This window comes from Coffea arabica, chromosome 9e, assembly GCF_036785885.1.
Source record: "Coffea arabica cultivar ET-39 chromosome 9e, Coffea Arabica ET-39 HiFi, whole genome shotgun sequence".
Classification (NCBI taxonomy): domain Eukaryota; kingdom Viridiplantae; phylum Streptophyta; class Magnoliopsida; order Gentianales; family Rubiaceae; genus Coffea; species Coffea arabica.
In genome coordinates, this window is record NC_092327.1 from 35373527 (window position 1) to 35398165 (window position 24639).

Here is a 24639-nt window from a genome sequence, read left to right on the forward strand (position 1 = left end):
ATCATAGATGGATTTTATGTAGAATGGGATCCCATTCATGTACCATAAGAAATATTTGAAAGTTAGATAATTTGTTGTATGGCATATAGTTCATAATCCTGTTAATTAGAGATTAAGACTATGTAACCTTGGAAAAACATTTTTATGATATCAACCACTTCTATGATTATACATCACACTATACTTCACCAACCTACATTCAAAAACTCAATCTAAAACTCTGGATATTACATAACCGAATTTCAAATTACCAAAATAAAGCTTAGATGGTATTTGAATATAGGTTTCGTAGAAAAAAAAATTTCTAGCAAATTTATGATTACGGGTCGATGAACCACTCTAATAGTTTATGCTAGTTAAATCTTTTTGAGGCAAGTTGCTTTGCACATTCAAAAGTAAAGCAACTATATACAAACTGCCAATATTCACACCAATCTGGTCATAGAAAGTTATACTAAATGATACAGCTCGAACATTAGCACAAAACCCTTATGAAAACCTAACAATTTCGCACTTCTATACTCAGCAAGGAAACTGCTATATTCAACATCATTTATTCTGGCTTTTCATATCAACTTATACTTTCACTGATCCACTTTGTCACTGATGCTTGCTGATTGTTTTTGCGCCAGCTTTGCTTGCTTTTTTGCCAGTTTATCAAGTGACATTTGTATCTCACGGCATCCAATAGAGCAGAACCCGCAGAAGTCTCTATACCACATTACCAATATTATATTCAAAATAACAAAAGTATAAGTTAAATTAAATTAAACAAATCATCCTTATATAACCAGCCTCAAATTTATTATTACATTTAATTTATTATTACATTATTAACAGTTTAAATTGTGAATGTAGCATAGGTTGGCAGAAATAAAAACTTCAGCCTCTCCTATCCCCTACCTCTTCCCAAAGAAGACAATAGGAAAAGAAAGAAACAATTTCCAGTTTTTGAACCTTTCCTATTCATGCCTCACTCATTTGTTTTTTAAACATCCCGAGAAGATATTAGAAAAGATTGGTCAATATCATAGCGAACATAAATATCATACAAAAGCCCTGAAATTAATAGATCTGGGGATGAGAGATTGAAATCATTTTAATTGGATGGAGAGGTGGGAAAGAGAGAGAGAGAGAGAACAGAGAAAGAAGAAATCAAATTTTGCTAGAAATCAGCTTTGGAACAAGAATAATAAATCTATTAATGCAACTAAGAAAATATGAAATTAAGATTATCAGCCAACAAAACTGTTCTACAAAAGTGAAATCGCATATTAATGCAGAAAAAAAAGATTATACGTTGAACATCAAACAGCAGACTTGACACATTAACATGAAACATATTAAATTTTACAAAATGATTAACAGTGAAGTACTAGTAATGGTAGCTAAGATTACCTATACATGTAGACTTCAACACCCACTGGCATATGCTTCTTGCAATAGTGGCAGTTGTCTAAAAAATGACCAAGTTTCGGTGGATTACTCTCCTTGGCTATCTTTTGAACCTAATAATTTAACAAAAAAGAAAAGAAACAAGAGAAAGCTAAATGACACCTCTCTAATTGATTCTACTATAGAAGAGAAAAAAAAATCTCATTACCCTAGCTTGATCCTCTGTTGACTGTTTCTGTTGCTGTTGCTTGATTGCAACCGACAGTGTCAACTCCTCTTCGGTGTCAACTCGGCTACGCTTCATTGGCATTACAGAAAGAATAGCTGCAGGGAAAAAAAGAATGAAATGAAATGAGAATTTATAGGAACAAAGGTGGCGTAGTATTAGGAAAATTTTGAGAGGAGTGATTTTTGGGTTGTACAACAGATGACTGAGTAGGTAGAATAAGAGCAGAAGAGAAAGGAGAGGAGAAACTATAGAAGATTTATGAGTGAGCGCAAACTCGCGGTTGAGGAGTGAATGTGCTAGACGGCAAGTATTTGACGGCTGCCGTAGACACTATTTATCACTTTTCAACTAAGGCAGTAGTAGTCCTTTCCTTTTTTTCGTTTTTCTTTTTTAATTCGGATAGTAATTTGGTGCAATCTATCACATTCAAGTATCTTAAATTAAATCAATGCCACATAATAGTTTCGTTAGAAGTTACTGTATCACCAATACTTTGTTTCAATTTCAATAAGGCATTGTTTGCCTAGGAGTGATTTGAGGGAAATTTTTTGTGGTAATATAAATTTGAAGGAAAATTGCAACATAAGATAGCGCTATTTCTTGTTATATTCCTTTTTTTTTTCTAAGCGAAGTGATGACATTGAGATTAGTATGAGTAATGTTGTATGATAAGTAATAGAATATTGTAATTGTTTATTTTCTCCAATTAGATGAAAATCATGGCGAAAAATATAGTTTTCCATAATTCTAGCGTCTTGTGCAATTAAATTTGTATGACGTGTGAAATTACAACACCACCGACGCTTGAAATCAAAGTTTGTCTGCATGACGTTCACAGTTGTGTTTAATCCACCGCATACAAGTGAGTGCAGATGACTTGTAAAACTTTAATTCTTCTAGAGCACTGAAAAATGGAAAAGAAAATTAAATACAAAAGGAAGATCGATATAGATATTGTTAAGAATGATTAGTAGATTTATAATACTATTGAAACACAATTGGTGATTTCAAAGTTCCGTACTTGAGGTATGGCTTTACTTAAAAAAAAAAGGTGTAATATTGAATTTCTAGCTCAGTAAGGACTAGGATATGTTTTTTGTCTAGCCAATTAGTACTAGGTAGTTGATGATACTTGCAACTCACTTTGTACATGCCAACTCATTAACAGACATTAGCATAATGGGGTATATTGTATGCAAAAAAATTTTAATACACAAAGGCGAAGTTGCAATTTAGGAGCAAAAGAATAGCGCAATGGATCTTCAACCAAAATCCTGAAAAACATTATTTGGTAAGTTATTCTAATGTCTAAAGTTAGGGATCATGTCTCATTGAGCGGAAATAGATTGAACGCAATAATTATCGTAATTTATCACCACCAATTAAAGATGTTCTCTAGTTTTGGAAAAATATAGAAATAAATAAATAAATAGAAGGAAAAAAAGAATATCTCATGTAAAACAAAAAAGCATTAGTATTATCATTTTTTCTGCTTAGTTGAGAAGTGTATACTTTGTACTTAATGTACGTTTACATATGCCAAAGCATTACTGCAACATGAAGGGGCGAGAACAGGCAGCTCCAAAGTTTTATATATTATGAATATTTACCCTAAGAACTTTTTTTATTAAGGTTTTACCCCATCAAACTTAATATTCAATCCTTACCTTCTGAAATTAATGGCTTTATTAGTTATATATATATTTTTCATTTTTTACAAGTTAAAATTATTCTTCTTCAAACACTCCTATTACTAATTTAGGCCCTCCTGTTTCTCTTGTAATTTAGGTTACATGTAGTAAAATAAACACATAAAAACTTAATGGCATTTACTTTGTGTTATTTCTTTGGAGCTTGTGAACCTTACACATGAATAGAATAGGAAATTGAGTTCCAATATGTACATTTTTTTAGAGTAGTTTAAACAAGTACTTTCCACATATATTACAGGGATAATTTCAGAAACTGCCCCTGAAATTTTTGACAATTACATTAAGCTCCCCTGAAATTTAAAAAATTACACATACCTTCCTTGTCATTTAAAATGACAATTTTACCCATAAATATTTTAACGAAATTCTCTTATTTGGTATACTTATACTTAGAATGAGTTTTAAAATTATTTTTTCATTCTTTTTCCTTCTTATTCCTTTTTTAAGTTTTTCGCCAATAAAACTGTAGAACTATAACAATTGCCTTTAGATTTATATTATAATCAAATGTCGAACTAGTGATTTTTTTGACAAGTTAATTTTATATGTAATCCAATGTTTTTGCTGATCTTTGTTTTCTATTTTTTGGTTTTAAAATTAACAATAAATAAAAAAGAAATGGCCCAAAAGCACTACTAAATTATGATAATTTCACTACTTCAAAAATTTATAAACTCTAAATGAATTATTTCATCATTTTCCTTTTTATCTTATAAATCTAAAACATAATAAAATACCAAAAAAAATATCACATCATAGTAATAAAATTATTATTATAATTATTTATCAAATAGTAGATATGGACATGAAAATTTTGGCACCTTTTCCTTATAATTATACTAAATAATCTTATAATTATATAGGAAAATAAATTAAAATTCATTCCACAAGGGCATTTTGGGTATTCATTTAAAAAATTGTCAAAGTCAATATTATTTTAGAATTTTGTTACTAAAACTATCAAATCAAGGGAGGTAAGTCTAATTTTTCAAACCTAAGGGGAGCTTAGTGAAATTGTCAGAAACCTCAGGGGAGGTTTCTGAAATTATCCCTATATTATATCCTTTTTATTTAATTCTTTAAAGCACCCAAGAACCGAGGTGCCATTAGTAGCCATTTTATAAACCATTAATGTTCAATCTTGTTAAGTAATAAATCATTATTAAACAAGTACTTTGCTATACTTTTAATAAAAATGGTTAGAAAATGAGAAAAATAAAAACGGTAAGTCATACTTTTCCCGACTAGTAAACAATGTCAATGTTTGAATTAACAACTCTAGCCCTCAAGAGGAAAGGGGCAGAACCTCGATAAAGGACAAAATGCTCTTATTCTCACCTATAGTCCTTCCTACCCTATGTATTCAAGGTGAATATTACAAGATTAAGAAAAATATAAATTCTATCATGAAGAAAAATTATCACGTCAATACCAATGAGATGGACGTCGACTGCAAGATAGTTCCAGTAGAGGAACATCAATATAATGGTACATGAGTAGCCAGAAAGTAATTATTACCTTAATCCAACTTCTAATCCCTTTTTTTTGTTGCCGTTGAATGAACTTTTTTCTCTCCAGGTTGTAATAACATCACATGGTACTACTTGATAACTCCATTGGAAATTTGAGTCTTAAATTCTATATATTTATTTTATTTTTGATATTTATATCCTATTAAGCCTACTGCAAAACTCAAATATATACTATATCAAAAATTAAGGTGAAATGAGAGGATATTCTGCCCTCTCCTTCACCATTGTATTATTTTATATGTCTTTAATTACTTGCTGGCTAGTCTTAGTCCACTTTTTCACACAGATCAAGCAACAAGTAGCAAGGGCTAATTTGTTCCAAGAGAACCTTCTTTTTTGTGTCAATTTATTTTGATGATCTTGCAATTGTGACTAATGAAAAATTTTAGATTGAAAAAACAATTGAAGTGTGCATGGGTAGGAAGAGAGTTTTAGATTGGGTCATTGCCTAGATTGGGTCATTGCCTCTATAACCCAAACTTAATGAGCTCTGGGAGAAGGATGTTTTATTCATGTAACTCCTGCAGCAATTGAAATACAGCAAATGTAATTATGAATAAAGAGTGCATTTAGGCCACTATTGAAAATTAAGATGAATTATGCTTAATTACACTCTAAACATATCGAGAAACCGTGATACTTATAAAATTATAAAGGATTTGGGTATCTCAACCATTACTTATATAACTAAGAGTTTTACTCACATTCTAAATTTAACAAAATTCATGGTACTTTTGTAGATAGAGTATAGATAAAGGGCTCTAAGTCTGTATTCATCGTTTAATGGATATCCTCTTTATCATAAGTGGTGAGAATTGGCTATTTTATTGATTGCCTCTCGAAATCGAAATCCTTGTTCGATCAGTGAGTAAACCGAGAAAAGGTTTTTGCATAGTTAACACCAGACAAACTGTCATGTAGAAGTAAAACTCAAATTAACTAGTTCAATTAATATAACATGTAAGGTGATAGAATTGATTGGAACTAAATAATCACACAAAATATGTAGAAGAGAAGAAAAGAATAAACAACTCAAATTATTGTTAACACCACGAACCAAGAAGAAATTCTTACCACAATGACGTCTAATAAGTTCTACAGATTCTCTTTTATGAAAAATAGTCCTCTATATATAACTCTTATTCATAATCTACTAGACTTGTTAAATAAGTGACAATCACACAAGTAATTACCTAATAAAATATTAGTTGCTAAACAAGAAAACTACTAAAAACTTGAATCTGATAAAACAACTAAAATTAATTAGGAATCTTCATAACTTGGTTCATTTTGTCAATAGTGATTCTCTTGATCCAAACTTCCTATTAAGGTCTAACACCTTCTCAACCAATAGTTGCTATTGAAAATTTTGTTGGTTGGAAACAACATCAGAAATAGGTTAAAAAGTAAGTAGAGAAAAGAAAGCTAAAAAAAAAAAAAAGAAACCCCTTTCGTAGAATTTGTGCACATAAACTGAAACTGCCAAATCTCATTCCCACAGTCCTATTCCCACTAGGATTTTGTTGCTTATATTCGTTCATTACATGTGCAGTATCCTCAAAACTACAAATCCTCTTCACTTTAGGAGTCGGGAGAAATCCTATTCCTCTATGTAACTCCTCTCAACTCATTCTATATAAGTTTATTATCCTCGCTGATTTCTTCATACTTTGTTTTCTAAAATTTTTCGATATCGTCAATGGCTAGACAGTCAACTATGTATTCTACTTTGAAGCCTTGCCTCTTTATTCTAATCTGCATCCTCATAGTCAGTCCTACAACTTTCACGGCTTAAGAAACCATTTGTCCCTTCCAACATATCTACCAGTTCGGCGATTCAATCTCAGATACGGGAAACATCATCCTCAAGGATGGCTTAGCTTCAGTATCTCCCTTATCTCGCTTGCCATATGGAATGACTTCCTTCCATAGACCTACTGGTCGATGCTCAAACGGCCTTCTCATGATCGACTCCATCTCCAGAGCTCTTAATCTTCCTCTCCTGGACCCCTACTTGAAAAGAACTGGAGTATTCAATCAGGGAGTAGACTTTGCTGTAGCGGGGAGCATAGCTCCCGACACCTCATTTTTCCAGGCCCGAAATATTCCAGTTCCTATCTCCAATACTCCTCTCGGTGCTCAGATGCAGTGGTTTAAAAATCATCTCAAATATGTTGGCCGTTCCCCATCAGATTGTGCAGCTAGACTTCAAAGATCCTTAATAATGATGGGAGAAATCGGGGGAAATGATTATAACCATACTTTCTTCAATGGAAAATCAATACAAGAGGTCAGGACTTATGTTCCTCACGTCGTAAGTGCGATAATCAATGGGGTAAGAGAAGTTGTTAGACTCGGGGCTGCTCGTGTTGTGGTTCCAGGAAATTTCCCTATTCGTTGCATCCCAATTTATTTGACTAGTTTTGCGATTCCTGAACCAGAAGCATACGACCAGATGGGATGCCTGAGAGAGGTAAATGAGTTTGCAAGGTACCACAACTACTATCTTCAAAGGGCTCTTCATTCTTTGAGGCAAAAGTTGAAAAGGGATAATCCAAATGTGGTTGTTGTCTACGCTGATTACTACGGGGCTCTGGAATCAGTTCTTGCTTGTGCTCCATTTCTTGGATTCGACCGAAGATCTTTATTAAAATCATATTGTGGGATTGGAGGGATTTACAACTATGATGGTCGGAGGATGTGCGGAACACTTGAAGTTCCAGTTTGTCGGGAGCTTGAAAAGTACATATATTGGGATGGAATTCATGTGACACAGAGAGCTAATCGCCATATGTCTGAGTTTCTGATCAGTTACATGTTATCAAAGATGCAGTGCGTGTGGTAGATACTAGATAGATATATGGATAAAGTTGGAGACAATTTTCTATTACACGTGTGCTTGCTTAGTCTTAATAAAGGTGAATTCTAGGCCTAATAATTTGTTTGGTATCAATTGTTGATGACATGGACTGGTACAAATTCTTGTGCAAATAAGAGACATTATCCAAGAAGATTGATGCTTAGAATGCTCTAATTCCAATTGCTTCCTGTAAATTTGTTTGTTTATCAATTGATTTTCAAATAATGTCACATATGATTGTTATCTAATACAAAAAATTAAATACAAAACGAAGATCGATATAGATATTGTTAAGAATGATTGGTAGATTTATAATACTATTGAAACACAATTGGTGATTTCAAAGTTCCGGACTTGAGGTATGGTTTTACTTAAAAAAAAAAGGCGTAATATTGATTTTCTAGCTCAGTAAGAGTTGAGATATATTTTTTGTCTAACCAATTAGTGCTAGGTAGTTGATGATACTTGCAACTCACTTTGTACATGCCAACTCATTAACAGACATTCGCATAATGGGCAGGGGCGGAGCCAGAAAAAATTCTTAGTGGGGCAAAAACAACACTAAAATTTTGTACCTCCTCTTTTTCTTGTTTTTTAAGCAAAAAAAAATTCACTAACAAGTACAAATGATGTATATATTCCATGAAAAACATAAAAAGGTAAATTCAAAATTATTAATGTAATAATAATTTTATTTTAAAAACAAACTAAACTATAGGTGGTGAGAATTGGCTATTTTATTCATTGTCGCTCGAAATCGAAATCCTGGTTCGATTAGTGGGTAAACCGAGAAAGGTTTCCGCATAGTTCACACCAGACAAACTGTCATGTAGAAGTAAAACTCAAATTAACTAGTTCAATTAATATAACATGTAAGGTGATAGAATTGATTGGAACTAAATAATCACACAAAATATGTAGAAGAGAAGAAAAGAATAAACAACTCAAATTATTGTTAACACCACGAACCAAGAAGAAATTCTTACCACAATGACGTCTAATAAGTTCTACAGATTCTCTTTTATGAAAAATAGTCCTCTATATATAACTCTTATTCATAATCTACTAGACTTGTTAAATAAGAGACAATCACACAAGTAATTACCTAATAAAATATTACTCCCTCCGTCCCGAAAAGTTTGTCACTTTTCGGGAATTAGAATATTTTTCAATAGTAGACAAGAATAAGAGATAGCTGTCTGTAATTCCTAAATTATCCCCGCCAAGCTGTCCAAATTTTGCCTATAGTGGTGCGGATGAAGTTATTCAAATGGTTTATGCAAACTAGTCAACACTTTGGGCCCACTACATTATTAAAGCTACACTAACTTTTTGCTTATTTTGCACTGCACGCGCTAGTAAACATTGGCTAGCATCAGCCACGCACTTCGAAGCGTGTCTTATTCTTTTGACAATTTATGCTGGATCCACATATTTAAAGGTAGTGTCAGAAGGGTAAAATTAGAAGAAGGAGAAAAATTCATTTGCCATTTTAGGTATGTGACAAACATTTTGGGACAGACCAAAATGGAAAGCATGACAGTTTCAATGGGACGGAGGGAGTAGTTGCTAAACAAGAAAACTACTAAAAACTTGAATATGATAAAACAACTAAAAATTAATTAGGAATCTTCATAACTTGGTTTATTTTGTCAATAGTGGTTCTCTTGATCTAAACTTCCGATTAAGGTCTAACACCTTTTCAACCAATAGTTGCTATTGAAAATTTTGTTTGTTGGAAACAACATCAGATATAGGTTAAAAAGTAAGGAGAGAAAAGAAAGCTAAAAAAAAAAAAGAAATCCCTTTCTTAGAATTTGTGCACATAAACTGAAACTGCCAAATCTCGTTCCCACAGTCCTATCCCCACTAGGATTTTGTTGCTTATATTCATTCCTTACATGTGCAGTATTCTCAAAACTACAAATCCTCTTCACTTTAGGAGTCGGGAGAAATCTTATTCCTCTATGTAACTTCTCTCAACTCATTCTATATAAGTTTATTATCCTCGCTGATTTCTTCATACTTTGTCTTCTCAAAATTTTTCGATATCTTCAATGGCTAGACAGTCAACTATGTATTCTACTTTGAAGCCTTGCCTTTTTATTCTAGTCTGCTTCCTCATAGTCAGTCCTACAGCTTTCACGGCTCAAGAAACTATTTGTCCCTTCCACATATCTACCAGTTCGGCGATTCAATCTCAGATACGGGAAACAACATCCTTAAGGATGGCTTAGCTTCAGTATCTCCCTCATCTCGCTTGCCATATGGAGTGACTTCCTTCCATATACCCACTGGTCATTCTCAAACGGCCTTCTCATGATCGACTTCATCTCCAGAGCTCTTAATCTTCCTCTCCTGGATCCCTGCTTGAAAAGAACTGGAGTATTCAATCAGGGAGTAGACTTTGCTGTAGCTGGGAGCACAGCTCTCGACACCTCATTTTTTCAGGCCCGAAATATTCCAGTTCCTATCTTCAATACTCCTCTCAGTGCTCAGATGCAATGGTTTAAAGATCATCTCAAATTTGTCTGTCGTTCCCCATCAGATTCTGCAGCTAGACTTCAAAGATCCTTAATAATGATGGGAGAAATCGGGGGTAATGATTATAACCATGCTTTCTTCAATGGAAAATCAATACAAGAGGTCAGGACTTATGTTCCTCACGTCGTAAGTGCGATAATTAATGGGGTAAGAGAAGTTGTTAGACTCGGGCTGCTCGTGTTGTGGTTGCAGGAAATTTCCCTATTAGTTGCATCCTAATTTATTTGACTAGTTTTGCGAATCCTGATCTAGAAGCATACGACCAGATGGGATGCTTGAGAGAGGTAAATGAGTTTGCAAGATACCACAACTACTATCTTCATAGGGCTCTTCATGCTTTGAGGCAAAAGTTGAAAAGGGACAATCTAAACGTGGTTGTTGTCTACGCTGATTACTACGGGGCTCTGGAATCAGTTCTTGCTCGTGCTCCATTTCTTGGATACGACCGAAGATCTTTATTAAAATCGTGTTGTGGGATTGCAGGGATTTACAACTATGATGGTCGGAGGATGTGCGGAACACCTGGAGTTCCAGTTTGTCGGGAGCCTGAAAAGTACATATATTGGGACGGAATTCATATGACACAGAAAACTTATCGCCATATGTTTGAGTTTCTGATCAGTGACATGTTGTCAAAGATGCAGTGCGTGTGGTAGATACTAGATAGACATGTGGATAAAGTTGGAGACAATTTTCTATTGCACGTGTGCTTGCTTAGTCTTAATAAAAGTGAATTCTAGGCCTAATAATTTGTTAGGTATCAATTGTTGATGACATGGACTGGTACAAATTCTTGTGCAAATAAGAGACATTATGCAAGAGGATTAATGCTTGGAATGCTCTAAATTCAATTGCTTCCTGTAAATTTGTTTGTTTATCAATTGATTTTCAAATAATGTCACATATGATTGATATCTAATACAAAGAATTAAATACAAAAGAAAGATCGATATAGATATTGTTAAGAATTATTAGTAGATTTATAATACTATTGAAACACAATTGGTGATTTCAAAGATCCGTACTTGAGGTATGGTTTTAATTAAAAAAATGGCGTAATATTGAATTTCTAACTCAATAAGAGTTGAGATATATTTTTTGTCTAGCCAATTAGTGCTAGGTAGTTGATGATACTTGTAACTTACTTTGTACATGCCAACTCATTAACAGACATTCGCATAATGGGCAGGGGCGGAGCCAAAAAAAATTCTTAGTGGGAGATAAAACAACACCAAAATTTTTTATCTACTCTTTTTTTAGTTTTATAAGCAAAAAAAAAAAAAAAATTCACCAACAAGTACAAATGATGTATATATTCCATGAAAAACATAAAAAGACAAATTTAAAATTATTAATGTAATAATAATTTTATTTCAAAAATAAACTAAACTATAGGTGGTGAGAATTGGTTATTTTATTCATTGTCTCTCGAAATCGAAATCCTGGTTCGATTAGCGAGTAAACTGAGAAAAGGTTTTTGCATAGTTCACACTAGACAAACTGTCATGTAGAAGTAGAACTCAAATTAATTAGTTCAATTAATATAACATGTAAGGTTATAGAATTGAATGGAACTAAATAATCACACAAAATATGTAGAAGAGAAGAAAAGAATAAACAATTCAAATTATTGTTAATACCTCGAACCAAGAAGAAATTCTTACCACAATGACGTCTAATAAGTTCTACAGATTTTTTTTTATGAAAAATAGTCCTCTATCTATAACGCTTATTCATAATCTACTAAACTTGTTAAATAAGAGACAATCACACAAGTAATTACCTAATAAAATAATAGTTGCTAAACAAGAAAACTACTAAAAACTTGAATCTGATAAAACAACTAAAAATTAATTAGAAATCTTCACAATTTGATTTATTTTGTCAATAGTGATTCTCTTGATCCAAACTTCCTATTAAGGTCTGACACCTTCTCAAGCAATAGTTGCTATTGAAAATTTTGTTGGTTGGAAACAATATCAGATAAAGGTTAAAAAGTACGGAGACAAAAGAATGCTAAAAAAAAAAAAAAATCCCTTTCGTAGAATTTGTGCACATAAACTGAAACTATCAAATCTCGTTCCCACAGTCCTATCCCCACTAGGATTTTGTTACTTATATTCATTCCTTAAATGTGCAGTATCTTCCAAACAACAAATCCTCTTTACTTTAAGAGTCGGGAGAAATCCTATTCCTCTATGTAATTCCTCTCAACTCCTTCTATATAAGTTTATTATCCTCGCTGATTTCTTCATACTTTGTTTTCTCAAAACTTTTCGATATCTTCAATGGTTAGACAGTCAACTATGTATTTTACTTTGAAGCGTTGCCTCTTTATTCTAGTCTGCTTCCTCATAGTCAATCCTACACCTTTCACGGCTCAAGAAACCATTTGACCCTTCCAACATATCTACCAGTTCGACGATTCTATCTCAGATACGGGAAACATCATCTTCAAGGGTGGCTTAGCTTCAGTATCTCCCTCATCTCGCTTGCCATATGGAATGACTTCCTTCCATAGACCCACTGGTCGATCCTCAAACGGCCTTCTCATGATGGACTTCATCTCCAGAGCTCTTAATCTTCCTCTCCTAGATCCCTACTTGAAAAGAATTGGAGTATTCAATCAAGGAGTAGACTTTGCTGTAGCTGGGAGCACAGCTCTCGACACCTCATTTTTCCAGGACCGAAATATTCCAGTTCCTATCTCCAATACTCCTCTCAGTGGTCAGATGCAATGGTTTAAAGATCATCTCAAATCTGTCTGCCGTTCCCCATCAGATTGTGCAACTAGACTTCAAAGATCCTTGATAATGATAGGAGAAATCGGGGGTAATGATTATAACCATGCTTTCTTCAATAAAAAATCAATACAAGAGGTCAGGACTTATGTTCCTCACGTTGTAAGTGCGATAATCAATGGGGTAAGAGAAGTTGTTAGACTCAGGGCTGCTCGTGTTGTGGTTCCAGGAAATTTTTCTATTGGTTGCATCCCAATTCATTTGACTAGTTTTGTGAATCCTGATCCAGAAGCATACGACCAAATGGGATGCCTGAGAGAGGTAAATTAGTTTGCAAGGTACCACAACTGCTATCTTCAAAAGGCTCTTCATTCTTTGAGGTAAAAGTTGAAAAGGGATAATCCAAACATGGTTGTTGTCTACGCTGATTACTACGGGGCTCTGGAATCAGTTCTTACTCGTGCTCCGTTTCTTGCATTCGACCGAGGATCTTTTTTAAAATCACGTTGTGGGATTGGAGGGATTTATAACTATGATGGTCGGTGGATGTGCGGAACACCTGGAGTTCCAGTTTGTCGGGGGCCTGAAAAGTACATATATTGGGATGGAATTCATATGACACAGAAAGCTTATCGCCATACGTCTGAATTTCTGATCAGTGACATTTTGTCATAGATGCAGTGCGTGTGGTAGATACTAGATAGACATATGGATAAAGGTGGAGACAATTTTCTATTGCACGCGTGCTTGCTTAGTCTTAATAGAGGTGAATTCTAAGCCTAATAATTTGTTTGGTATCAATTGTTGATAACATGGCTGGTACAAATTCTTGCGCAAATAAGAGACATTATTCAAGAAGATTAATGCTTAGAATGCTCTAATTTCAATTGCTTCCTGTAAATTTATTTGTTTATCAATTGATTTTGAAATAATGTCACATATGATTGTTATCTAACATAAAGAATTAAATACAAAAGGAAGATCGATATAGATATTGTTAAGAATGATTAGTAGATTTATAATACTATTGAAACACAATTAGTGATTTCAAAGTTCCGTACTTGAGGTATGGTTTTATTTAAAAAAAAAGGCATAATATTTAATTTTTAGCTCAGTAAGAGTTGAGATATATTTTTTGTCTAGCCAATTAGTGCTAGGTAGTTGATGATACTTGCAACTCACTTTGTACATGCCAACTCTTTAACAGACATTCGCATAATGGGCAGGGACGGAGCCAGAAAAAATTCTTAGTGGGGGCAAAAATTAAACTAAAATTTTTTACCTATTATTTTTCTAGTTTTAAGCAAAAAAAAACATACATTCAAAATTTAACAAAAATTCATAGTACTTTTGAAGATAGAGTATAGATAAAGAGCTCTAAGTCTGTATTCATCGTTTAATGGATATCCTCATTATCACAGGTGGTGATAATTGGCTATTTTATTCATTGCCTCTCGAAATCGAAATCCTGGTTCGATCAGTGGGTAAACTGAGAAAAGATTTTTGCATAGTTCATACCAGACAAACTGTCATGTAGAAGTAGAACTCAAATTAACTAATTCAATTAATATATCATGTAAGGTTATAGAATTGAATGGAACTAAATAATCACACAAAATATTTAGAAGAGAAGAAAAGAATAAACAACTTAAATTATTGTTAATACCTCGAAGCAAGAAGAAATTCTTACCACAATGACGTCTAATAAGTTCTACAGATTCTCTTTTATGAAAAATAGTCCTCTATCTATAACTCTTTTTCATAATCTACTAGACTTGTTAAATAAGAGACAATCACACAAGTAATTACCTAATAAAATATTAGTTGCTAGACAAGAAAACTACTGAAAACTTGAATCTGATAAAACAACTAAAAATTAATTAGGAATCTTCATAACTCGGTTTATTTTGTCAATAGTAATTCTTTTGATCTAAACTTCCTATTAAGGTCTAACACCTTCTCAAGCAATAGTTCCTTTTGAAAATTTTGTTGGTTGGAAACAACATCAGATATAGGTTAAAAAGTAAGGAGAGAAAAAAAAGCTAAAAAAAAAAAAAGAAATCTCTTTTGTAGAATTTGTGCACATAAACTGAAACTGCCAAATCTCGTTCCCACAGTCCTATCCCCACTAGGATTTTGTTGTTTATATTCATTCCTTACATGTGCAGTATCCTCAAAACTACAAATCCTCTTCACTTTAGGAGTCGGGAGAAATCCTATTCCTCTATGTAACTTCTCTCAACTCATTCTATATAAGTTTATTATTCTCGCTGATTTCTTCATACTTTGTTTTCTCAAAACTTTTCGATATCTTCAATGGCTAGACAGTCAACTATGTATTCTACTTTGAAGCCTTGCCTCTTTATTCTAGTCTGCTTCCTCATAGTCAGTCCTACAGCTTTCACGGCTCAAGAAACCATTTGTCCCTTCCAACATATCTACTAGTTCGGCGATTCAATCTCAGATACGGGAAACATCATCCTCAAGGGTGGCTTAGCTTCAGTATCTCCCTCATCTCGCTTGCCATATGAAATGACTTACTTCCATAGACCCATTGGTCGATGCTCAAACGGCCTTCTCATGATCGACTTCATCTCCAGAGCTCTTAATCTTCCTCTCCTGGATCCCTACTTGAAAATAACTGGAGTATTCAATCAGGGAGTAGACTTTGCCGTAGCGGGGAGCCTCGACACCTCATTTTTCCAGGCCCGAAATATTCTAGTTCCTATATCCAATACTCCTCTCAGAGCTCAGATGCAATGGTTTAAAGATCATCTCAAATCTGTCTGCCATTCCCCATCAGATTGTGCAGCTAGACTTCAAAGATCCTTAATAAAATCATGTTGTGGGATTGGAGGGATTTACAACTATGATGGTCGGTGGATATGCGAAACACCTGGAGTTCCAGTTTGTCGAGAGCCTGAAAAGTACATATATTGGGATGGAATTCATATGACACAGAAAGTTTGTCGCCATATGCAGCCACGGATTTAAGGGGGGGCTGGTGGGGGCTTAAGCCCCCCCCCCAAGCCGCCGGAAAACCCCCTATATATAGCCGTAGACCGCAAGAAAGGAAAGAAGGAAACGAATTGCAGGATGGCTGTCAGGTATGTAGTGCTGATTTTGACCTTATGTTTGATGACTGGTTTCGCTTCTGTTAACGCATATGGCACTATGAAGATTTTGTGTTACGAGAATCAACAATGTATCTGCAGCTCCAAGGAATGTGTGAAACTTTGTAACTGAGAGCACGATCGAGAGTGAGGTCGCTTTACTGAACCACTTGGTACAATTCTCTAGTGGTTATTGGCAACGCTCTTATATGTAGCATGCTCTACAACTTTCGATTACCTTTTCTTTTCTTTTCTTTTTTTAAAAATTTCGTCTAATTCAGTGTGTTTGGATATGAAATTATTTGAAAAAAATTATTTGGAGAAGCTCTATTACAATTTTCATGATGCGATGCATATAACATAAAAATATGCTTAAAAATTGCATTTATGATATAAATTGAATAATATTTGATTTTTTTTTTTGGTAACGGGGGAGGAGTGAGAATATAAAAAGGGAAGGAGGTAGCAGGATTGGCAGCGGGGCAGGTTTCAAGTAGGGTAGTTGGTAGTCCTCCCGCCTTGCCCCTGCTACTCTAGCAGGTACGTCTGTCCAACCCTACTACTATTTTTACTCTTCATCCCCCCCAAAAATAAATTTCTGGCTCCGTCCCTGGCCATATGTCTAAGTTTCTCATCAGTGACATGTTGTCAAAGATGCAGTGCGTGTGGTAGATACTATATAGATATACGGATAAAGTTGGAGACAATTTTCTATTGCACGTGTGCTTGTTTAGTCTTAATAGAGAAGAATTCTAGACCTAATAATTTGTTTGGTATCAATTGTTGATGACATGGACTGGTACAATTTCTTGTGCAAATAAGAGACATTATCCAAGAAGATTAATGCTTAGAATGCTCTAATTTCAATTGCTTCCTGTAAATTTGTTTGTTTATCAATTGTTTTTCAAATAATGTCACATATGATTGTTATCTAATACAAAGAATTAAATACAAAAGGAAGATCGATATAGATATTATTAAGAATTATTAGTAGATTTATAATACTATTGAAATACAATTGGTGATTTCAAAGTTCCGTACTTGAGGTATGGTTTTACTTAAAAAAAATGTGCAATATTGAATTTCTAGCTCAGTAAAAGCTGAGATATATTTTTTGTCTAGCCAGTTAGTGCTAGGTAGTTGATGATACTTGCAACTCACTTTGTACATGCCAACTCATTAACAGACATTCGCATAATGGGCAGGGGCGGAGCCAGAAAAAATTCTTAGTGGGGGCAAAAACAACACTAAAATATTTTACCTACTCTTTTTCCAGTTTTTTAAGCAAAAAAAAAAAAAAAATTCACCAACAAGTACAAAATGATGTATATATTCCATGAAAAACATAAAAAGATAAATTTAAAATTATTAATGTAATAATAAATTTATTTCAAAAACAAACTAAACTATAGGTGGTGAGAATTGGCTATTTTATTCATTGCCTCTCGAAATCGAAATCCTGGTTCGATCAGTAGGTAAACCGAGAAAAGATTTTTGCATAGTTCACACCAGACAAACTGTCATGTAGAAGTAGAACTCAAATTAACTAGTTCAATTAATATAACATGTAAGGTTATAGAATTGATTGGAACTAAATAATCACACAAAATATGTAGAAGAGAAGAAAAGAATAAACAACTCAAATTATTGTTAATACCACGAACCAAGAAGAAATTCTTACCACAATGACGTCTAATAAGTTCTACAAATTCTCTTTTATGAAAAATAGTCCTCTATCTATAACTTTTATTCATAATCTACTAGACTTGTTAAATAAGAGACAATCACACAAGTAATTACCTAATAAAATATTAGTTGCTAAGCAAGAAAACTACTAAAAACTTGAATATGATAAAACAACTAAAAATTAATTAGGAATCTTCATAACTTGGTTTATTTTGTCAATAGTGATTCTCTTGAACCAAACTTCCTATTGAGGTCTAACACCTTCTCAAGCAACGGTTGCCATTGAAAATTTTGTTGTGGTATAGATCATATGTAACTCCAAACTTAAAATTAGCCTTTGCTTGATACTTTGCATAGAATTTGGTTCCTAACTCTTCTCGATCATTGAACTTATTTATATTAACTCATCCACTATTATAAGTCAACACAATTACTCTTATGAGAATCACTAAGTGCCCGAAAATGCAAAATTATAATTTTCATTATTGCCAAAATTTTCACCACCAAAATCTTCCATTTATTTCAAATAACCCAAAAGGTCACTTTTTTTTTTGGCCTGTAAAAATTATAGCATCAACTGATTGCAAAAATCCACTACCACAACTATCAAAGATATTATCCATCCCAAGAATCCAAGTTGTAGCATTGTTTGAGTTTCTTTCTTTAAGAAATATTTCAATTCCATTAAAATCCACATCAATTAAATCAATTTTTCCATCACCATGCAAAGAGCCAGAGAAAATAAAATCTTCAAGAAAAATTTACTCTTTTTCTTCTCTTACTAAATCAAAATTTTCTTCTTCTTTTACCACATTTATATATTCATTTTTTCCCCAACATATTCATCACTCCCAACTTCTCCAAACAAGGTATAAAAATTATTGTAGAAAACTAATGTATGAGTTTTATTATTATGACGAGCAGGATTAGAGAATTGATGCAATAATCGAGATGTTCTTGTAGCACTATAAAAAATCAAACTTCTGCTACTGCCACTAGTATAGTTTAGCTTATAATGAGATAGTATGCTTCAGATTTTTTGGTGTAGCTGTGATGTCATACTTATAGTTCTTAATAAAATCATACATTTCTAACTGCAATTAGGCTAATCTTTAATTGGTTGGAAACAACATCAGATATAGGTTGAAAAGTAAGCAGAGATAAGAAAGATTTAAAAAAAATGAAAATGGAAAAAAAAAGAAATCCCTTTCGTAGAATTTGTGCACACAAACTGAAACTGCCAAATCTCGTTCCCACAGTCCTATCTCCACTAGGATTATTGATTCCTTATATGTGCAGTATCCTCAAAACTACAACTCCTCTTCACTTTAGGGGTCGGGAGAAATCCTATTCCTCTATGTAACTCCTCTCAACTCATTCTATATAAGTTTATTATCCTCGCTGATTTCTTCATACTTTGTTTTCTCAAAACTTTTCGATATCTTCAATGGCTAGACAAGCAACTATATATTCTACTTTGAAGCCTTGCCTCTTCATTCTAGTCAGCTTCCTCATAGTCAGTCCTACCACTTTCACGGCTCAAGAAACCTTTTGTTCCTTCCAACATATCTACCAGTTCGGCGATTCAATCTCAGATACGGGAAACATCATCCTCAAGGGTGGCTTAGCTTCAGTATCTCCCTCATCTCGCTTGCCATATGGAATGACTTCCTTCCATAGACCCACTGGTCGATGCTCAAACGGCCTTCTCATGATCGACTTCATCTCCAGAGCTCTTAATCTTCCTCTCCTAGATCCCTACTTGAAAAGAACTGGAGTATTCAATCAGGGAGTAGACTTCGCTGTAGTGGGGAGTACAGCTCTTGACACCTCGTTTTTCGAGGCCCGAAATATTCCAGTTCCTATCTCCAATACTCCTATCAGTGCTCAGATGCAATGGTTTAAAGATCATCTCAAATCCGTCTGCCGTTCCCCATCAGATTGTGCACCTAGACTTCAAAGTTCCTTAATAATGATGGGAGAAATCGGGGGTAATGATTATAACCATGCTTTCTTCAATGGAAAATCAATACAAGATGTCAGGACTTATGTTCCTCACATCGTAAGTGCGATAATCAATGGGGTAAGAGAAGTTGTTAGACTCGGGGCTGTTCGTGTTGTGGTTCCAGGAAATTTCCCTATTGGTTGCATCCCAATTTATTTGACTAGTTTTGCGAATCCTGATCCAGAAGCATACAATCAGATGGGATGCCTGAGAGAGGTAAATGAGTTTGCAAGGTACCACAACAACTATCTTCAAAGGGCTCTTCATTCTTTGAGCAAAAGTTGAAAAGGGATAATCCAAACGTGGTTGTTGTCTACGCTAATTACTACGGGGCTCTGGAATCAGTTCTTGCTCGTGCTCCGTTTCTTGGATTCGACCGAGGATCTTTATTAAAATCATGTTATGGGATTGGAGGGATTTACAACTATGATGGTCGGAGGATGTGCGGAACACCTGGAGTTCCAGTTTGTCGGGAGCCTGAAAAGTACATATATTGGGATGGAATTCATATGACACAGAAAGCTTATCGCCATATGTCTGAGTTTCTGATTAGTGACATGTTGTCAAAGATGCAGTGCGTGTGGTATATACTAGATAGATATATGGATAAAGTTGGAGACAATTTTCTATTGCACGTGTGCTTGGTTAGTCTTAATAGAGGTGAATTCTAGGCCTAATAATTTGTTAGGTATCAATTGTTGATGACATGGACTGGTACAAATTCTTGTGCAAATAAGAGACATTATCTAAGAAGATTAATGCATAGAAAGCTCTAATTTCAATTGTTTCCTGTAAATTTGTTTGTTTCATCAATTGTTTTTCAAATAATATCACATATGATTGTTATCTGATACAAAGAAAATAGCAACTCGGTTTATATATTCATGTAATCATAAATTTATGCTAGATATGCAGTACTTTTATGGAGTGTGGAAATTTTCCATATGCAAGAAAATATTTATGCATAGCACAACATAGTGGAAAGAACTTGGCGACATTACCCAAGAATGGCCAACGTACAGTTCTGACAGCGAATAAGTGCTAGTTCCATGAACAATAGTAGGATGCAGTACATGAACCAAAGAATTTTTGCGACAGAAACAAGTGTATCCAAAGCTATTTGAATTGGAAAACTACAACTCTGAAATTTGTCTGATTGAGTAGTTATTTGTTCTTAAAACAGGCTAATAATCATTGTTCGAATGATCCATCATGCTTAAGTGTGTCTATTTCACATGACATAGAATATGTGACAGTAAATGGAATTTCTTGGTGGCAAGCTTTTTGCATATCAAGGAAAGTTATTTTTCATACTGTTTTCTGTCTTACAGAGCATTTAGTTGTTTCTTTCGGCCGTAGGACGATTCAAATTGTCAAATAGAAAAATTGATTGAGGAATTTGCACTTCTTGGATAAGATACTGACTTCAACTATTCTTGTATACATGCACCCCTGACCTTATGACGGCAGATTACATTGATTTGCAGCCTATAATTTCAGATTACATTGATTTTCGGATTACACGCAAAATTTGGTTTCAACCTAAGTTTTCGATGTCTTTTTAGCATGAATTCACCATATGATTCACGTGCAATAATTTTTATGTACAAAAAAGTCAAATCTAACTCTTTTAATAGAAAAAATGAATATGAATTAGGTTAAATCCTACTTTTTAAAGAAAAATGAATATGGTTCGAGTCATATTTTACTTTTTGAGGGGCAAAAATAAATAGAAATCGGATCATTTATTTAATTACAAATGAGATCTAATATTTTGTCTCTGAAAAAACAACATGTATGGGTCACGTAATGGATTCATAATAAAAAGTGGTCGAAAACTTAGATTGGGACCAAAGTTTACCGAGTTAATTTTGTAAGGGATGTAAAGTTACTATTTTAAAAGTGAAGGATAAAAAAATTCATTTTACAAAACGTAAAGGACGTTTTGGATGATTTTTTCCTTAAAAAAATTATATAAATACAAGAAAAATTAATAATTGTTAGTATGTGTATATATAAATTAGGTTGGATGAAATTTAAATGAGTTAACGTGTGTCATTAGACACCCGCTAAAAAAAATCCAAACTAAAATTAATGGATTAAAAAAGTGGATGTGAACTCCCGAATGACGCTATCTATAATCTAGTTGGATTTGTCCCCTTCTCCATAATGTAGGAGTAGGAATAGATCTATGTGTATATTATTGACGTCTGACCAAAAAATAATTCGGAATCTATAACTTCCCTATTTTCCTTGCGCAAACTACGATTATCTTTTCAGGTACCTTCGATCTACTTAAAAACGTCTTTGACTAAGTTGGGTTGACAATGAAAGATGAAGACTTATAGGAAGAACTTTCAAATATGGAGACTAAATAGAACAGTTCTGTTAAGGTAGTTGATACCAGTGACATGCTTTAATTAGTCACATGTATGATCCCGATGGTGTATGGGCAAAGCAGTTGGTACAGGGCATCTTCGTTTAATAATTGTTGTCTGGTTTAGAGCTTCTATGACAAGTGACTTCAGAAAGAACACTCTTTTGTTTCTTAAGATAGCAGTAACTAGAATGATTCTAATCCAAAGAATTTTTTTTATGACATATATCACATTTTTATATATTTAAAAGATAAAAATTCGTGGGGCATAACTCGGAGACTAAACGCCCCATCCTACATCTTTGCCTTTTAAAACATTAGTTGGATTGTAGTATTTATTAATTAAAATATGTGAGATGGCTTCGGATGTTGCACAAAATTCTTAGTTTTTATGCTTTCTTGCACACACAATTGATTTGCAGCTCACAGCCTATAATTTTGACTTAGATTCTATTTGTTGTGAAATCATTAATTTCTTAAATAGAAAATTTCATTTGTCAATCACTTTGATGCTTTGTATGAATTTTTTTGATATTGTTAAAAGAATATAAAGAAAAGATTTCGCATACGGATTGATCCACATATCTGATCCAAAAATTCTGGATATCTAAAGGTGCAGATATGAATTCGGATAAGAAAATTCCTTATCCGTAATTTGCGGATCGGATTAACATTTAAGCTCGCGGATAAGATATCCGATCCATATGCAACCCCAGTACCTAACCAGGTGCAAATGAGGAAAGACTTTTGTTTAGGCATCCCAAATCAACAGGATCGCTTTTTGTTACTTTCAAATTAAGGTCTCGTTTGGTAAATGAGTTTTTTTAGTGTTTGCATAAAATTTTACTGTAAAAGTTCTTTTCTTTTTCTTTCTTTCTTTTTTCTTTTCTTTCCTCTCTTCTTCTTTTCTCTTCCCCCTCCCCCTTTCCCTCCCAGCCGCCGAAACAAGCAAATTTTGCTTTTTCTCTTCCCCTCTTCTCCTTCTCCCTCTCCCACTCCTCCTCTCCTTCGCTTCCCCTTCCCCCTCTCCCTCCCCTGCCACCTTTCTGTCCCAGCCACCGAACAAGCAGTAGTATATGCAAATTTTTTTTTTCACTTTTTCTCTCCCCCTCTCCCTGGCTGCAATCTGGTCTCGTGACCAGATCAGGCAAAGGGGGAGGGGAAGGGTGGCGGGAGAGGGAAAGGGGGGAGAGAGGTGGCGGGGGAGAGGGGAGGAGATGGGGAGAAAGGAGGGGAGGGGAGGAGGAGAGGGCACAGGAGAAGAGAAAAAAAAAAAGAGGTGGCCGGCACTAGAAGAGGTTGTCGTCGATTAGTCTTGGCCAGCGGCGGAGGTGGTGGTGGTTTGAGTTAGAAGAAGAAAGGAGGAAGGGAATTTTTTGTATATTTGGGTATTTTAAAGTGTGTAGTTTAAAATTTTTGAGAAGTTTTTTTAAGATTATTGTAGTTAAAGTTGTTAAAAAAATTGGTAGGAGACAAACTTGGCAAAAACTCACTTTGCCAAATAGGGCCCAAGTTTAAATGATGGTTTAGCATATAATAGTTGTAATATCCTTCTCATAGGCTACTAAAGTATTACTCCACGTTATTGTCGAGGGAGTTTTCCTAATAACTTCAATTCTACATTAGTTAGATTCTATTGCTCTCGGCACTTAGCTAGTTTGATAATTGTTAGCATAACAGCACATTAACAATGAATCGTGGACACAGCACATTGACTCGTGCATTTTTGTTTTTTCAAATGTGTTACTTTCAGGTGGTCCTGGGAACTGTAAGACAATATTTACAGCAAAAGCACAAAAATGAAAACAAGTCTTTGAAGCTTGGAAATGACTATTCCAACAGATAAGCCGCCATCTAATATATATAAAGGATAATTTCAGAAACCTCCACTGAGGTTTGTCATAATATCACTCAACTCTCTTGAAGTTTTTAAAATCTCACTTACCTCTTTTGCCAACTTAACAAGACTAAATATTCCTATTAAATGTCACAAATTGACAACATTGCCCTTGCTCTTAATAACTATTTAACCACAAAGCCAAAAAAAATAAAATTTTAAAACCAAAAAATGTAGATTTAAAAAGTAAATTGCTAACTAATAATGGTCCATATTTCTTTGTATTGTGATTATTGTGGAATAGCAAAGGACGTTGATAAATTAAATTTAATCAAGGTCAACCACTTAGGAGGATTTTGGTGAGTAATTAATACCTTAAAAAATTTCGTGCATAGTTAAGTTACAATTAAGGAAGTCAAGATATATTTTGGGAAAATATGTTTAATTCATGGTGTAGTTTAAGTTGTATTGAAAACTAAAATATTCTCTTCATATGTGCTAATTTTTCAAGGTGTAAATTTTATTTTTGTTTCAATACAACTAAAATAAATAGTTTCCGTCAAGAAATTTGTGCCTTATAAAAATTTAACCTTATTTTACTTTTCATT

At 33.9% G+C, this 24639-nt stretch overlaps 5 protein-coding genes and 1 pseudogene across 5 annotated transcripts; 5 read left to right on the forward strand and 1 right to left on the reverse strand.

The window, feature by feature from the left end:
* Positions 1–380: 380 nt before the first annotated feature.
* Positions 381–1915, reverse strand: LOC113710729 (uncharacterized). Its single transcript, XM_027233845.2, has 3 exons — positions 1604–1915; positions 1399–1508; positions 381–711 (listed from the first exon to the last, which is right to left on the reverse strand). The coding sequence occupies exons 1-3, from the start codon at positions 1703–1705 to the stop codon at positions 585–587; spliced, it is 339 nt and encodes a 112-aa protein (XP_027089646.1). The 5' UTR covers positions 1706–1915; the 3' UTR covers positions 381–584.
* Positions 1916–6783: 4868 nt separating this feature from the next.
* On the forward strand, positions 6784–7713 carry LOC113710728 (GDSL esterase/lipase At5g03980-like). The gene has a single exon (XM_027233844.1). It carries the CDS (start codon positions 6784–6786, stop codon positions 7711–7713), a length of 930 nt encoding a protein of 309 aa, XP_027089645.1.
* Positions 7714–10047: 2334 nt separating this feature from the next.
* Positions 10048–10928, forward strand: LOC113710726 (GDSL esterase/lipase At5g03980-like). Its single transcript, XM_027233841.1, has 2 exons — positions 10048–10327; positions 10465–10928. The coding sequence occupies exons 1-2, from the start codon at positions 10048–10050 to the stop codon at positions 10926–10928; spliced, it is 744 nt and encodes a 247-aa protein (XP_027089642.1).
* Positions 10929–12776: 1848 nt separating this feature from the next.
* LOC113710725 (GDSL esterase/lipase At5g03980-like) lies at positions 12777–13688 on the forward strand. The gene is made up of 2 exons (XM_027233840.1): positions 12777–13334; positions 13401–13688. The coding sequence occupies exons 1-2, from the start codon at positions 12777–12779 to the stop codon at positions 13686–13688; spliced, it is 846 nt and encodes a 281-aa protein (XP_027089641.1).
* A 1857-nt stretch (positions 13689–15545) lies between these two features.
* On the forward strand, positions 15546–16007 carry LOC140014701 (acetylajmalan esterase-like). The gene has a single exon (XM_072065798.1). The coding sequence runs from the start codon at positions 15546–15548 to the stop codon at positions 16005–16007; it is 462 nt and encodes a 153-aa protein (XP_071921899.1).
* A 3252-nt stretch (positions 16008–19259) lies between these two features.
* Positions 19260–20488, forward strand: LOC113710723 (GDSL esterase/lipase At5g03980-like; annotated as a pseudogene).
* The last annotated feature ends 4151 nt before the right edge of the window (positions 20489–24639 follow it).